This window comes from Sycon ciliatum, chromosome 13, assembly GCF_964019385.1.
Source record: "Sycon ciliatum chromosome 13, ocSycCili1.1, whole genome shotgun sequence".
NCBI lineage: Eukaryota > Metazoa > Porifera > Calcarea > Leucosolenida > Sycettidae > Sycon > Sycon ciliatum.
The window spans coordinates 22,722,330-22,738,457 of record NC_088655.1 but is presented as its reverse complement, the minus strand read 5'-3'; the positions used below and the strand labels follow the sequence as shown (position 1 = coordinate 22,738,457).

At 44.8% G+C, this 16,128-nt stretch overlaps 1 protein-coding gene across 1 annotated transcript; it reads right to left on the bottom strand.

Annotated features, from left to right (window-relative positions):
- Nucleotides 1-2,795: 2,795 nt before the first annotated feature.
- On the bottom strand, nucleotides 2,796-16,091 carry LOC135829780 (adhesion G protein-coupled receptor E5-like). Its single transcript, XM_065342164.1, has 14 exons — nucleotides 15,977-16,091; nucleotides 15,635-15,699; nucleotides 14,933-15,105; nucleotides 11,876-12,126; nucleotides 11,202-11,381; nucleotides 10,667-10,752; nucleotides 9,876-10,069; nucleotides 8,750-9,018; nucleotides 8,429-8,474; nucleotides 7,993-8,108; nucleotides 6,486-6,607; nucleotides 5,955-6,226; nucleotides 5,442-5,511; nucleotides 2,796-4,493 (listed from the first exon to the last, which is right to left on the bottom strand). Exons 1-14 carry the CDS (start codon nucleotides 16,016-16,018, stop codon nucleotides 3,506-3,508), a joined length of 2,874 nt encoding a protein of 957 aa, XP_065198236.1. The 5' UTR covers nucleotides 16,019-16,091; the 3' UTR covers nucleotides 2,796-3,505.
- Nucleotides 16,092-16,128: the final 37 nt, after the last annotated feature.

Here is a 16,128-nt window from a genome sequence, read left to right as displayed (position 1 = left end):
TAAAGCTCGAAACATTTACAGAGTCTGCTCGAAACGCTGCTGGAACCATTTAGGCAGGCACTTCTTGAATTCTCCCTCCATTTTTTTAAACAAAGACCACTTAAATGCCAAACATGAGATTCAGCTAGGGGAAGCTCGCCAAACCTGAATCGTGGCAATGGTGGTGAGGTTTAGGAAGCTCCGCCGACCTAGGGTCTCGACTTCATGGCCACCTGGACCCACCAAGAGTGAGTGGGGGAGGGAGAGCGCGAGAGAGACACAGAGAGAGAAAGAGAGAGAGAGAGAGAGAGAGAGAGAGAGAGAGAGAGAGAGAGAGAGAGAGAGAGAGAGAGAGAGAGAGAGAGAGAGAGAGAGAGAGAGAGAGAGAGAGAGAGAGAGAGAGAGAGAGAGAGAGAGAGAGAGAGAGAGAGAGAGAGAGAGAGAGAGAGAGAGAGAGAGAGAGAGAGAGAGAGAGAGAGAGAGAGAGAGAGAGAGAGAGAGAGAGAGAGAGAGAGAGAGAGAGAGAGAGAGAGAGAGAGAGAGAGAGAGAGAGAGAGAGAGAGAGAGAGAGAGAGAGATGGAGACTTCCTGATGCTCATACCAAACGTGCATGAAACATTTCAAAATATTTACAGATATTTCTGCCAAAGTTTCAGCCGGCATTATCAGCCAAGAGCTAACGTCCGGGCCACCAAACATCAACTAAATGTGGGAACATCCCTCCCATGCATGTTTGGTAATGATAGGTAAAGAACGGGAAAAACACACAAACACTTTGCCTAAGTATTTCCCGTAGGAAACTGAAAACTTGGCGTAAAGTTTGAAAACACTCTCGATAATAATTACTAAGTTTCTTTCTAGCTAGGTTGATCAACGTTTCATTTTGTCTCGGTATAGAGTCCATTGTACGCCGTACAGCTGCATGATTTTCTTGCGCATGGGTCTGGGGGTGACCATTCACGGTTTTTTGTAGATGAGGAAACACTCAATCTGCCGACGGAATTGTTTAGTCCTTTGTGGACTCATCAGCGCAGCACAGAGGAAATGAGGACTAACCTGATAGCAATAATAATAAAAAAAATTAACACAGCTCGCATCTTCCCTGAACCTGTTAGACAGGAGCAAAGTCGACGCATCTGTCAACAGTGTCAAGCCAAGTTACAAGCTGATAATCAATTTAATTTCACGGTTCGCGTCAGACTCGGTTTCTCTATATAGAGGCCGAGTTTTCCGCATCCGTAGGAACGCCACCACCCTTCAAGGATCAAGGCGCAGATGCAGGTCCTAAAGCGGTGGGAGGTGAGTAGATCAGCTCACCAGCACGTGGTCAAAGACCGAAAATCCCATTCACTGCATCCATGTTTTCCTCGTGCCAAGCCACGAGTTCCCGATTAACTGTGGCTGATAGCAATGAAAAATATAATTTCCAAAGCCAGTTTTCAAATGGAAGAAATCACATCGAAACGAGTTCTGAAGCAACTATCCACGACTGTGAGAACTGTAATGTGATTTTTTCTATTTTTAATCACATTTATTCGCTCAGTATCCGAGTTAAAGCCAGTTATACTTTTAAAGTAAAACCAGACCAGAACGTACCTTGCCTGAATGCTCAAACTGATAAGTCAGTGAGGTCTTCCGAACGCAAGCAGCAAAGGCACTACCCCACATAAGAGTGGAAACATCATTTCTGAGGCGGATACAATAATTCTTCTTTTGAATGATGTTTACCAGCAGAATATAGGGCCTGATGGTAGAAAAAAACTCTCTCCAATTCCCGGCATTGTATACAAACAAGCTTGGAACTCTACCTGAATTTAGCAAACGAAATTCTACGGCAGCAGTTGCATGCATGCTTACATGCTGTTCGTGGTAGATCTACTCTGTTACAAGTGGATACAAGTCCCTGCGCCAGGAGGACCAACGTCACCAGCGCGAAGTGCAGCTGGCTTCTCACGTCGAATTGTACAGTAAAACCTGGTTTAAGCGACCACCCCACGGTGCAAGCACAAGCGGTCGTTTTAAAGCCAGGTGGTCTTTACAACCAGGTCCCACAGTGTCTGTGTAGAACCGTCGGTGCATGGAAAGACGTTCGTTAAGAGCCGGTGGTCGCTAAACCCAGACATCGCTTACACCAGGTTCTACTGTACTTTCCACCATGCCTCCAGTTCTTGCAGTTCTGGTGCATGTGATGTGAGCCAGTGAGCCTGATCTCGCTGTCAAGCTACCCCCCTCCCCATGTATATCTACGCCTTGCAACTGTACTTGAACATGCAAACCTCTGCTAGTGCTACTCGAAACCCGTTATTGAAAAGAACCACGAAAGTGGAAAAAAGCTATGATATGAATGCAGAGAGAGCACAAATTCAAAAAGAGAAAAGCAAAATGTGCACCAACAATGTTTATTGAAGGGAAAGGAAACCAAAACGGAAAAAAAGACTCCAAACCCAAACTCTTTCACGTGGTGTCCCAGAAAAAATAAATAAAAATAAATTTCACGGTTCGCGTGAGACTCGGCTGGAAGCCGAGTTTTCCGCATCCGCCGTGGGAACGCCACCACCCTCTAGGATCAAAGGCGCAGATGCAGCGCCTAAACGGTGGGAGGTGAGTAGATCAGACCCACCACCAAGTGGTCAAAGACCGAAATCCCATTAGCTGCATCCATGTTACCCTCGTGCCAGGCCACGAGTTCCCAATTAACTGTGGGTCGCAGCACGGCTGGAAAAATTCCTTCCGCTTCCAAGCAGGACTTGAACCTGGTACCCTCTGTTTCTCAATCATGGTCTTAGACCATCCCACTATGCCTGCCTGCCTCCCAGAAAAGTAGCAACACAAACAAGATTACTTTAAAATTACTTCAAAGGGAAAAGTATAACGCGAGAAGGTAACAACACTATGCCATACATAGCAGCCGAGAGCACTGAAGTACTACTATCATGCGTTCAGCACAATTGCGTATCGAAAATGTAGTAGGAAAGAACGATATTCTAGCTAAAAGAAACAGGTGAGAAGAGTTATAATTATACAGTGCTGGCAACTGAAATCCGATGCGTACACATTCTAGCGGTCTCTATTTCATAGTTTTACTATCCCGTGTTGGGTCTTTGCGATGTGAGCGCAAAGCTGAGGGGTCGGATTTGAGTTGCCAGCACTGTTGTTTGAGATTATTCCGCATATGAACAACGTGACCAACAGGGGGGAGGGGGGAACTGTTTCCAGTTACATACAGGACGTATATAGCAACAAGTAGCAGAGTACAGGGCGTACACGGTTTTGAACTAAGGTTAACAAAAGAAACTCGGAGAAAGATCGTGATGACTAGAAGCTACAGCTTTCGAATCAAATAAAAAAATTAATATTACGGTGCAATTACTAACCCCATCGTTTTTATTATGATGGTGGGGTGTTATTTTATCCGTATCCCTGATTTCAAAAAAAGCTGCGACTCTTCAAACACATCGTAAACGTTGGACACCTAGGTCAACAAACGTACTATTGGGAGAAATAACGACAAATATGTACATTCCCTTTAGTATTCCAGTGAATCCTGGATAAACCGTTCAAGGTAGTCGCTGAGTTCTACCTGTGCACGTGTCATGGGTTCATCAAACAGGAACGCTACACGCTCAGCATCTGCATGAGACTCCTCCTCAGTTGGCTCAGTATGATCTTCAATATCCCCCATCAGTTGAACCTCTAACTCCACTGCGGACATGGACTGGAATTCCGTCTCCTGTTCCTCATCCTGTGCGCACCCGTTATTGTCCACTGTGCCTGGCTCTCCCTCGTTACCACTCACATCCTCCATTGGCACAAAGCTAGTTGCAGGTAGAGATTCATGAGCGATAAGGATGCTTTTGTCTGAAGCAGGCTCGAGCATGTCAAGGTCAATGTTTTCAAGTTCGTCGTCTGCACCTGAATATCCACGTGTTCCAAGGAATGACGTAGAAACCTGTTCAGTTTCGCGTAGGAACTGCCGCTTCGACTTCAACTGGGCATAGGTGTTGTCTCGTTGGAGCACTGGTTTGAGTTGAGCTTCTTTGCCTGTATTGAGTTTTTCGGGCAGGCTGATGTCTGATGGAGGTCTTGATTTCCCGATTCCTCTGCTTCTCGGGACCCATGATCCACTAGACATGGATGGGAGGCTCATGTTGCCAAATGACAATGTATCCTTCAGGCCTTTCTTGGCTTCGTGACCCCTAACCGTGTGTATGAAGATGAAGAATCCCTGCAAGGAGTTCAGAACTGTGAAAACGTACTGCAAGACTAAATGATCGTGAGCCAAGACGAGGAAACCGAAGACCCACGTGACTCCCTGTAGCACCGACAAGGATACAATGACCACAAGCATTGGCTTCCGCTCCTTCGCGCCGCCGTGGCTGCCTCCCGAAAATCGCTTTCTTTGCTTTCTGAGAGCGTTTACCACCGCGATTAGAACCGCTAGGTTGTAAAGAATGGACAAGCCCATAGGTGCGACAAGTCCACCGTAGAATACCGAGTCACTGGTGATCCAGCACCTGCAGGGAACATGGCAGAAGGAGCGAAATGATGATAAGATTGGACTCAGATGGCGAGCAAAGGATAAATTTATAGAAACGAAAAGCGTAACTTGTAGTTCCTTGATCCTTTTCTTTTCTAGAGACGATAGGATTCTTTACGTAGATAGAACCATTTACAATATGTACTGTCGTGGACATGGAAATCCGGTCGCCCATCTAGCGGCCCCAGGGCGCTGGCCATGCAGCCGTGGACAAGCTGTACACACATGCATTTATGCGCTGTAGCGCGCTCGTCGCAATGGATCAACATGTGCGCTGCACGCAGCGTTCTGTACTCGCGCTGAGGGCGCCGGCCCCGGTCAATCGACTGGATTTCCATGTCCGCTACAGTAGATCTACATCGCCAAGTTTCAAAATCCACAAAAGGGACCTAAAACACAAGTACATGTACGCGGAATCAATCAAGCACAAGCACAAGCAGAAGCCATAGCCTCCCTAACGCCTGAAGCGTGCAGTGCCATGCTGTGCTTGTCTTCAGAGTCTGTCATGCAACAATAATTGTGACCTATCAAGCTTCGCGCAGCGTTTTGCAGGTGGGCGTATGAGGATGTGAAGCCAAGTGCATGCACGTGGAAGTTTGTGCCCTCTTGCGTGGAAAAGCTCTAGGCTTTTTGGTAGTGTTTGCCAGTAAACGTATACGAAGTACTAGTCACGTGTTCATGACTACATGTAGGGCGGGTTAGAGTCAAACAGTGGACAGAACGTTGCTGTGATTGTAACTCAGAGTTTCATGCACAGCAGTGCATCAGACCGTTGTAGGATCTGCCTCCACGGCATCTTGAGCACTCTTTGTCCTTCTTGTAGTGCTGCTCGTGCTCCTCCCCAGTTCCCCATTGGAGGTCACTGATGGTTGGAAACGTTGTGGTGCATGTGAGGGCATGGAATTTGAAACGTGTTCCCACTTACACATTTCCAGTGCCGTACGCATCTGCCGTTGTCGCCCCTGCTGATATGCCCACGATTACCAGCGGAATCACTGCACAGAACGATAATCAGCACACGAAACTTCAAACATGAGAAGCGCTAACCGACAGCCTTCTAACTCGTAAGGATCTAGGTTAAGTAGAGATCAAAGAGGTGAAGGTAAGCGCAACAAAAGCGAGAACAAGCTTACGTTCCATGGTAAGAAAAGAATGTCGACTGTTACTGGACCATGACGAGCGGTCTAACCATTCGAAGCAGCAAAGCAGCACACCACCTAATTTGGGTGACTCAGAACTTGGATTTTGACAATAAAGGCGAAACTAGCAGGCGAGTGTAAGTTTCCTTATTCCTTGAATCCAAATCAATGTGGATTTGGATTCAAAATTATGTTCGTAGAAATAAATCCAGACATTTGCCCTGAGTCCCTTGTTGAAGTGTCTCCAGTGAGGGTGGAGTAAGGGCCATTTCCATCCTAATTCACATTCGAGTACTCACCGAAGATGGATGCGAAAAGGATGCGCTTCTGGCGGTCCCCGGTATCATCAAACACGATCACGATCTGTTTGTAGAGAAAGGTCGCGTCAACTGACATCCACATGAACGCACATATCAATAGATAGTGCAGCAGAACCGCTAACGATTTGCAGGCCTCAGCGGTTTTCTCCAGGTTCTCGTGGTACAGGACGATGGTGAAAACAGCGAGGAAAATCAGCAGGACAGCGCTCAGGCCAAACATCATACGATGGTGTATGTTCTTGCGAAGTTTCCTGGAGAGATACGGGAAAAACGAAAATCCAGTTGAAATAATTATAGGAATTCGTGACTGAGTGTATTTCAGAACAGCGCAACACCATTCCAGTTTGCCAATACCAGTTCCATAACAACACAGCCAAAATGTACTACACAAGACACTGCAGGGCCAACCTTAGTCCTCAAAAACATTATTCGATCATCACAGCGCAATAGTTTCAAGTATGTCGTTGCGTCCAAACACAAATTTGCGGTGAACAAATTGTAGCATCTTACGGGAGCATAGCTACGATGGTCATTGTGCCAAGAAGTCCCAGCATAGAGAGACCGCAGCCAATGATTGACACGTACTTCAAAGACACATCGGGAATGCCTTGTTGTATCTTTGCCGTCCGTGTCTGTATGTAGCAACAGAAACAAGCGAGATTCATGTTTAGATGGAAAATAATGTATAATTATTGAGGCGGGTAATCTTCATCTTCTCCACGGCGAATAGTATAATGCATTTACACTTTCCTCACCTCCTGTTAACGAATGGTTGATAAATATGGTGGTAAAGACACGCTTGGCAATATGGCGGTAAACACACGCCTGCCCACACACGCTCTATAGCCTGCAAATTTCTGGCACAGAGCTCTCCTTCTCACCACCACCACCATCAGTTCGCGCCTGGCACCTAATCGATGCATGGTTGGCCGTATCCGACATAGCAGGCTGGTACATCAAGTAGCGCGGGGCACATAGAAGATGACACAGCCACGACATAGCTCGATTGTGACGTATGTTTCGTCCCCGTTGGACTCATCAGGCAATCTTCTTCTTGGATGTCTTCATACGGAGCTTGACTCGGGAGAATGAAGTTGAAGACACCACTGCAGCTGTAAGTACAGCTGCAGTGGTGTCTTCAACTTCATTCTCCTCTTAACGAAGGTAGTCAAAATGTGACAGAAGCTGAGCATAGAATTCTCAGTACTTTGAAACTCAACGCCCATCAAATTGATCAAATTTGGTACCGTTGGTAATTAGGTGAAATGGCATGTACAACTCTTTGATCCCTAAACCAAATTTCATACAGTATGTACTCGGATAGAGAGCCAAGGAGCACTCTTGGGACAGTGAAGCACACCACTTGACTAGAGAGCCAAGGATAAATTTATAGAAAAGAAAAAAAGAACAAGGCACTAGACGTTACGCTATGATGTCCACCAACACCAACATTTTCCTAAAAAATAATCGGTTCTTGCGATAACATTGCACGACACTGACCGACGGTACTGTCGTTCTACAACGAAATGGCTGATCAGCTCTAGCACGCCTTGGATGTGCACTCCAACGGCCTTCCAACTTGGAAGGTTTTAGGTTAGAATGAAAACATAGGAGGGGAATTGTGGTCTTGCAGCATCGTCATCGACATGCATGATTGTACATCCACCAAAGTCCTTCACAGGCGAGACTTTCAGCTTGTGGTTGTCTGGGTTGCGCTCACCTTCCCCTCGTATGTTGTTATATAACTTAGAACCGTCCAAGTTGGAATGCTGTTGGAGTGCGCATCCAAAACGTGCTAGAGCTGATAGCCAGTTTTTAGTTGTAGAGCGTCAGCACCGTCTGTCAGTGTCGTGCAATGTTATCGAGTGAGCTGATTGTTTAGTAACTGGTGGTGTTAGTGGACATTGTAGCATAATTTGTAGTTCCTTGGTCTTTTTTTCTTTTCTATAAAATCATCCAGCTTTAAAGCGCTAAACAGGTGTATCCTTCGAAGCTTTTCGTGGACACCAGCACTTACAAACAGCACAGCAAAGTTGGTGAGGTGGTCACAGCTGCACACGGTGCGATTCGCACTCGTCCCATTCTGGAATACTGATGTGCACCCTTGATTGCTCCAGCCACCATTTCCATCATCTGAAAATCGTAGCACAAAAAAATCAAAGAAAGGTCTCCACTCTACAACAATATCAGGAACGTACACGTGTGTAAAGTTAAAAACAATTAATTTTCCCGTTTGAATATTTTCCCTCAGAAACAATGAATAACACTGAATTAGCTAAAACTAATCGTAGCAACTACTATAATTATTTTGCGAAAACACAAACCAACTCCATTCATGCATTCTATTTACTGAGTTCGTAGACAAGCCATGGTGTGATGAATGAGGAAGAGCATAAGCTAATCAAAGCAAAAATTGTAGAAGGGCGTGCTGTGCAGGTGTACTCATACATTACCTTTATCAAAATCCCAGAATACACACGATAACACGTAGCTAGTGCCCTGCAAACAACACGGGAAACACTCGGAATCACACAGTGACAGCCGTATGTACTCCACACAGTGACAGCCGTATGTACTCCACACAGTGACAGCCGTGTGTACTCCACACAGTGACAGTCTAATGTACTCCACACAGTGTATTGATATGGATATGGAGATACATAGCTAAAGTACTGCCAATGTTCTTACGTTCATGCAGCCTCAATGCAACATATTGTTCATCACACCCCCTTTCATCGCCGTACGGTTACAAATATGGAGCAACACACACATACCTGATAGAGTGATTCCAAGAAGTTGAATGACATCAGCGCAGGATCCTGGAGGTTGCTGAGCGCTGTATCCCCTGCTTGAGCTGAGATGATTTCGCTGACGAGTGAAGTGTTTGCACTGAGATTGGTGTCCTTGAAAAGCGTGTGTGTCTTGTAGAGGATGTAGCGAGTAGGAGCAACTGCACACACCGAGCTGTTGGAAAGTCCAAGGCGTTCTGTTGCTGCGGTGATAGTACTGCCTGCGATATCAAATGCAACTCCTTCCTGAGCCACTGAGCACACCAAGTGAGAGGAAATGCGGTGTAGGGGGTGGAAGGGAGGGAAAACAGATACCGAAGGCAAGAGACACATGGAGTCGATTGGAATCAAATTGAATGAATAAAGTGACCTCTGCTCAACACCTCATTGTACGCGCTCTTGTAAGAGTTTTAAAAGTACTGATGACATAATTATGATGGCATAGCAGGGACTGCATTGCGCACCTACCACACGATTCATAGTCGTGTTAAGTTGTATACACGTTCCTCCCTTTGCTGCTCTCTGTCTGTGACTTCCTTTTTCTCATACAAGTAAGTTAAGTACTATCAATTGTGTTTCCAAAAAGTAGACGGGAATTCGCCTATTGTCACCACTGCCTTTCGCGATTTAGGTGAGCCAATCACTATTTGTTGGGCTCTATAAACAGTGGAACAGTGCATCAAATGCCAGCAAATGAAGTTCTTTGCAGGTTAGAGTTTCATGCTCAGTGCTAAAGTGATAATTTAGTAGCCGGATTTTCAAGGAACTAGCCCTGCTCCATCAATCTGTTGTGTCTTGCGCTAGGCATTCGTGACAATCAAGGACTTACTCATCGGGTGTATTTAATAATAATAATTATCCATTGAAAATATGTACTGAATATAATTATAATAATTATTATGGTGTTTGAGTATACTGGGTATTCCGGTGGAAAACATCTGATTATAGTTTCATGCTCAATCTACTCTGTTTTGCGCTAGGCCTTTGTGACATCCGAGCCCTCCAAACACAGGGTGCATCATCCATTGAAAAGATTTCCTGAATACAATAATGCTATGGTTCTTGGGTATACAGAGTGTGCTCCGGCGGAAAACATCTTTGCACGTCTCACCTGCAGCGGACGTATTCGCCTTTCCTACATAGAATGTCCCATCACCCAGTGGTGATATGGAGCGAAATGCTTGGGTCGTGGCGTTCTCCTCTGGACAGCTGACTGCAAAGCCGAGGTTCTTTTCCTGCTTCTGGAACGGCTGGTCGACATCTACAGTCAGTGTTGTGACTAGACGCTCCAATGACTTCGCTATCCTAGACATACACAGACCAGCATTATCAAATACAACACACAAGAGAATTGAGATCTAAAAAGACAACAGAACATGAAACATACAAAGTGGGATAATAGACGCATCCTCGATTGAGAAACAAGAGCATAATTAAAATAGAAGAAATCACATGGAAACGAGTTATGAAGTAACTTTCCACAACTGTAACAAGATAATACCCAGTCGGATATATTTATTGGCTCAGTATCCGAGGAAAGTACAAACAATTCTCGAGGAGAAAAGTTTTATTAATGCTATAATACTGTTTAAAACAGTAATAAAAGGTAAATATATTGTGCCATATCTGTGCGCTATTCTTTTTCAGTAGGACTGTTGATCTTGGCCTGGGTGCGTGAGTAGTTCAAATGCAGGTCCAGCTTCATTATAAATGCGTTTTTCTTGTATGCAACTCGTCCGAAACCACACTCTTGAGGTCTCTGTTAGAGTCTGTGAACGTAATCGCCGTGTTTGAGGCAGTTGGCCGCTTGACCCCATGCACCACTGCTCTGGCCGCAATGTGAGGGTCCTAACCAAGTGTGTCAGCACTCATAATATAATTATACATTCCCAGTTTGCGTACCTCTTGGCTGGCGATGATGAAACCACTGTTGTGTTGCTCTTCACATTCAGGATGTTATCTACTGATTTTAGTGTAGCTTGAGCCACCTGGTCGACAGCGTAGAATACAAACAGGCCAGCCAAATTTGTGTAAGTTTTAGGAGATTATTGTTACCGATTTTCCAAGGCTTATAATATCACTACATCTTGTGTTGCTACCGGGGCTTCATGAGGTGTTTATCGTGCCAACAGTAAGTTTTTGTCCTGAGCGATGTTCAGCCTGCCTGGGCGCTATAAAATGTAGTGATCCAGGAGGACACATGCAATCACGGTACCCAAGCTCAACTGATCAGATGCGAAATCCTAGGAGCACTGTGTATTGAGCGTTGCCACGTCTAAGGTTCAAGGGGATGCTTGTGAGCTACAGAGGGGCGTGAGTCATTCATGTGCCAAATTTGGCAGCAAATGTGTGTAAGTTGTTTTCAGTCATTCAAAAAAATAGCTACAGAATTCAATCTCCAAACATTGCATGTGACACACTATATGATTAGAGTTACCTCCTGTCCAACCGACTGGTTAAAAATTTCATCGTTGCTCACAGCTGTCACCAGGTTGAAGATTGCCGTTGAAGCAAAGTCGATGTCATCATTCGTTAGTTCTGCGCTGTCATTCGTCAGCCTAGCCACTTCTAGTGAGCTATTAAGAACCAAATCGGGTGCAGTTGTATTGAAGTCCACCTGAACAAAGAAGACAATTAACATGGTTGAAGCACCTCGGAGACAACTCTTACCAATTATTCGTGTTCAACGCCTGGCTGGTTGTGTTGACGAGAGGAGGGTGGTGGAAGGGTAGAGAACTTATAGTGCTGTGAGGCTAGAAACTATTTATATTTTCATATGTTTGCTATAGGGCAGGTACTTTAGTCTCGCGTACAGTTTTTTCCAGAATATTTGCAATCGTACACCTCGAATGGATTGCCTCTCACTTCCATCTAGTTCAGCTTAAATCATTCTTGATGCTGAAAATCATGCAATCTGGTAGTTCTAGATAGCTTTCATGCGATTGGAAAATAGAACGTTCTGGACATATTAGTAGCTACGTAAGGTTCTCGACCTAAATCCAATACCAGCCACAGTTTGGTACAGGCTTAGAGACTTTCTATCCCGTTTGTATTCGGTGGATAGTAGAGGCGACCCTTAAGTTAATGTTATAGAATGGAAGGATTGATTACCTTGGCTAGCTGTTGTAGTTTGGCCGTGTTTGGAGTAGGACATGATGTTATGTCAGTAGTTTCCCACTCGGCCATATCCAACATGCTGTTGTGCATTCTAGGAACGATAGCGCAGCGGCGGGTTGCAAACCGAACGACGCCGTCGTCCAGTGAAACAGGACAGGGCAGCGTCTCCGTGGCATTCAGGAATGTCTCCGACCAGTCGAACAGCCCTCGCAACCCGCCGTCAATTGTTTCAGGGCTGCATACGTCTGGACATATTTGGAGCACAGTACGACACGGTTGTTATTCACACATGTATACGTAAGCCCACCCTGCATGTTGGTTGTCATAGGTATCATCTAGAGTGTTTGGAATACAGTCTCGCCAATTACAATACATTTTACCTTCCACACAACATGGAATGTTTGGCAAAGACGCATTTTTACCATATATAATTTTTGTAATGAACGTCCTGACAACACAAGACCAAAGACTCTGATCTCTACCAGGTCATCCCTTGTTAGCAAAGTCCGGAATTCAATGGCAACATTCTGAGACTATATTAATGCGATTAATAGTATTAGTGAAGCGGACATTACAAAATGATGAATGAGAATACATGTATCTAAAATGGTTGTTCCTAATCGATTTTCTTGAGACTATCATCAGGGAAAATCGTCTCACAATAGAGGCTATACGGAGAAACAAACTACTTATAGGTTATCGGATAGTGGGAAGTATACAAGGTGAGGTGTGAAAAAAAAACTAAAGTGGGAGAGAAGACGAAAGAAATTAGAAGAAACGATGTGAGAGTGTTCTGACGGTGTGAGCTACTACATAAGGTGAGTGAAATGAAGGCGTGGAAGCAGGTGAATGTGATAGAGTGAGGAACTGTGAGGTGTAGGTGTATGCGAATGAATACGTGTGTGAATGCTAGGTGAAGAGTCTCAGTTTTGTGACATTTTCTTTCTGAATGCATAGATTAGGATTGTGTTTACGGATGAAAACAGCTTCTAATACCTTAAGTTCACGAAACCTACGAGCACGACACAAAACAGTGAAGCATGAATCATCATACACTGAGCGGCATTGGCTACTAGACAAGAGGTGTTTCTTAATGGCTGACCCTTTCGTTGTGGTCTCACCTTCAGTCCGGTCATCTTCATCTTGGTTGTCCAACTCACTCTCTTCATCACTGCTCTCACCTTCCTCATCCTCTTCCTCTTCCATCCCGTCCTCTGCACCCAACGACAATCCCACGCTACTGCTCGCTGCCAGTCCATGTCCGGTTGTAGATGCCATTACCAGCGCACGAGTCATGCTCCTTGTTACTGGTCTCCGTACCTGTGTGTGGCCATTTCCTTCAGTCTCACGTACCTGTGTACTTGTAGTACGTTCAACCGGTACTGTGTGGTTCTGTTGTAATTGTGCAACTGGCACCTGTTTGCGGGGACGGCCTCGTCCAGGTCGCTGGGCTTTGGCTCCATCTGACAATAGGTACAATGGTACATGTTGTTTGACGCGTGCGTTCAGGTGCTGAAGGGCTCTTCCTACATATCGGCTATCACAATGCCGACATTCAAAATGATAGATTACATGACTAATCAGTTGGGTAGGAAGAACATCCTTCTTCACCGTGAACGCACGGGCCGTAGTAAAGACTGTTGTCAATGCTGTTGTGGCTCATTCTGAGACTACTTCACATTTAAGCTGTATTTCTTGCTGGCCGAGCACAACGAGACAGTCTGTTAATGATGTCTCTCGCAACATTTTCGGTTGCAAATATTGTGGCATCTGGTGCTTTCTTTATCGTCGTTTCTTTTTCTGACTTCTTCAGTCAGATTTGATTCTCACCATTGTCCCTGCCCTCCCATCCTTCATTTCTGTGCATCTTAATTTTACATTTTATAACTTTTGGTCGCGATGTGCTTGTCATGCGTATGCCAAATCGCCACTGGGGATATACACCCGGTTTTCTCCTTCACTACTGTGTCCGTCTATCCACGGGCTTTTCCCGGTTGGATCTACCCAGTAAAATTGTATTTGTATTTGTATTTACGGATTCTCCGTAGGCGTTATCCTAAATCTAAGGAGTCTTCGTCGACAGCTATGAAAAAAAGAAGCTGAGGGGAGAATTTCAGAAGTAGAAGATACTAGTGCATAAAATCACACGTTGAAAACCTTGGCAAATTCCTTTGTGACTCGGAGTTTCATGGCTGAACCAATAATCAGACAACGAAAACAAACATCGAAAGACGAGGGGTGGGTATATTTCACGGTCGCAAGTGGCTCTGCGTTAATTACAGGTATGGGGATCGGATAAAGAGAAAACAAAGTATAGCTGCTTGCTGAACTAGGAGCAATGGTAATGAAGAGTTTCCCATGTAGGCTGGGGACAATGGTGCTCTAGATGTGCGGAGCAATGTGAGCAGGTGCATATGGAAGAGAGGACAAGAGGTAGGATGTATGCTTTGAAATCTGGTTTTTAAAAGGTTGATTTGCAGGGGGCTAAGTGGGCAGTTATTACAGAGTAATCTGTAAGATAGATAGATAGATAGATAGATAGATAGATAGATAGATAGATAGATAGATAGATAGATAGATAGATAGATAGATAGATGGACGAGAGAGCAGACATGTTTTTAAACACGTCTGCTCTCTAAAAGGAATTGCGTGGTCGCAGGAGAAGGAACGTCCTCCTGGAAGCTTTAGTGATATCATTGTCAAGATGCGAGTTCCAGTATAGATTCTGCGTGTGGTGAGGCCAAGGTGGCGAAGCTTTGAGGCCACAGTGAGTTGGGTATGACTGAGTGTGATTCATTGCGGTCTGCGTGTTGTCGCTATTGCTGCCTATGTCCCTGTGTGCCAGTATATGTGGAGCGATAACTGCCCTTTTCTTTGATCTCAAGCTATCGAGATAGTCTTCGGCTGCAAAGCTTGTGTGTATCAAGGTAAATATACTGCAGCATTTCGTTACTTATCTAAGTGAGGGGGTGGGGGTGTATTGCACAATTCTTATAGGAAATGAGTGAGTGTGGCTGGCTAGACAGTCATTTTCCAAACTATGGGTCTCACCATAAGCAAACACTTGCAAGGATCCGGGCACAAGGTTTAGTGAACCCACGATGGTCGTCTCGAGAGCAGCTGTGAAGTTTCCATGAAGGTTGACGGCTGAGCTGTTACCAGAGATTTCTGAAATAAAATCAGCTGGAGCAGTGATGTCACATTTTATATCTACAACGCTTGAGCTGTTCAGGCAGACAAGCAAGATACAAAGTAGACGTTTGATTTTGTATGCAGAATATATCGGGACCCGATGTAGCCAATTTGCTGGGTATTGCCAAAAAGGTTTATGCTTACAACCTCCATGCAATAATCAGATAGATCATCGCACTCGGATATTAAGCCAATGTAATCATGGATACAGGAAGCACTAAATATTACGAGTTATGACCTACTGTCAACCAACGATACTCCATGTCAGTGTAGTGCCTTATTGTCACATTTGTTGATTGTATATTATGATCTAGATAAGTTGGTGGACAGCACTAGTAGGGCATAAGTCGTAACATTAGGTCCTTCCGCGTTCGGAGATCATCGTATCTTCTGATACGGGAACACATTAATAACATAGTGCCGAAGCTAACCTCAGTTGAGCAATAGGGTCAAAATAGGGCCGGTCCGGCACGCCTGCAGCCTCCCCGTCATGCGGATGTGTTCTAGAGTACGGTTATACCTGCAATACTATGCTTCAAAGGTACAAGGTGAGCACCTTACCTTATGAGGGTGTATTGGAAATAGTCGATTTGGACATTCCGGCCGCGGAAGAGGCGCATTAAGATCTAATAAAAAAAGAATCAAGAGTTGTGTATTGAGACCTGTGCACATCCAAGTTGAGGTTCTCCAGAGGCAAAACGTGAAGTAGAATTTTGCGATAGTGTGACCATAATATCCAGGAATTGTAATTTGGTTATCCGCAGAGACATTCCATGGTTTCTTTAAACTCCTTGCTGTGTCACAGAACTAGGAAGCATGACTTAAATAATTGAAAAATAGCATGTTACGTTCACTGTTTTAGTTATACCAACCACATTGTACACGTGTACATAATATACGTACCTCGTTTTCGTACAGTGTTCGCACTTCAGCTGCTGTGAGCATAGCGTGTACACTAGACCCGGAGTAGTCTCCAGACAAGCCAATGTGCGCAACAGCTACAATGGAAAACCAACCAAATACCTTTTCATGAACACTAGCAAGTAAGGGGAATC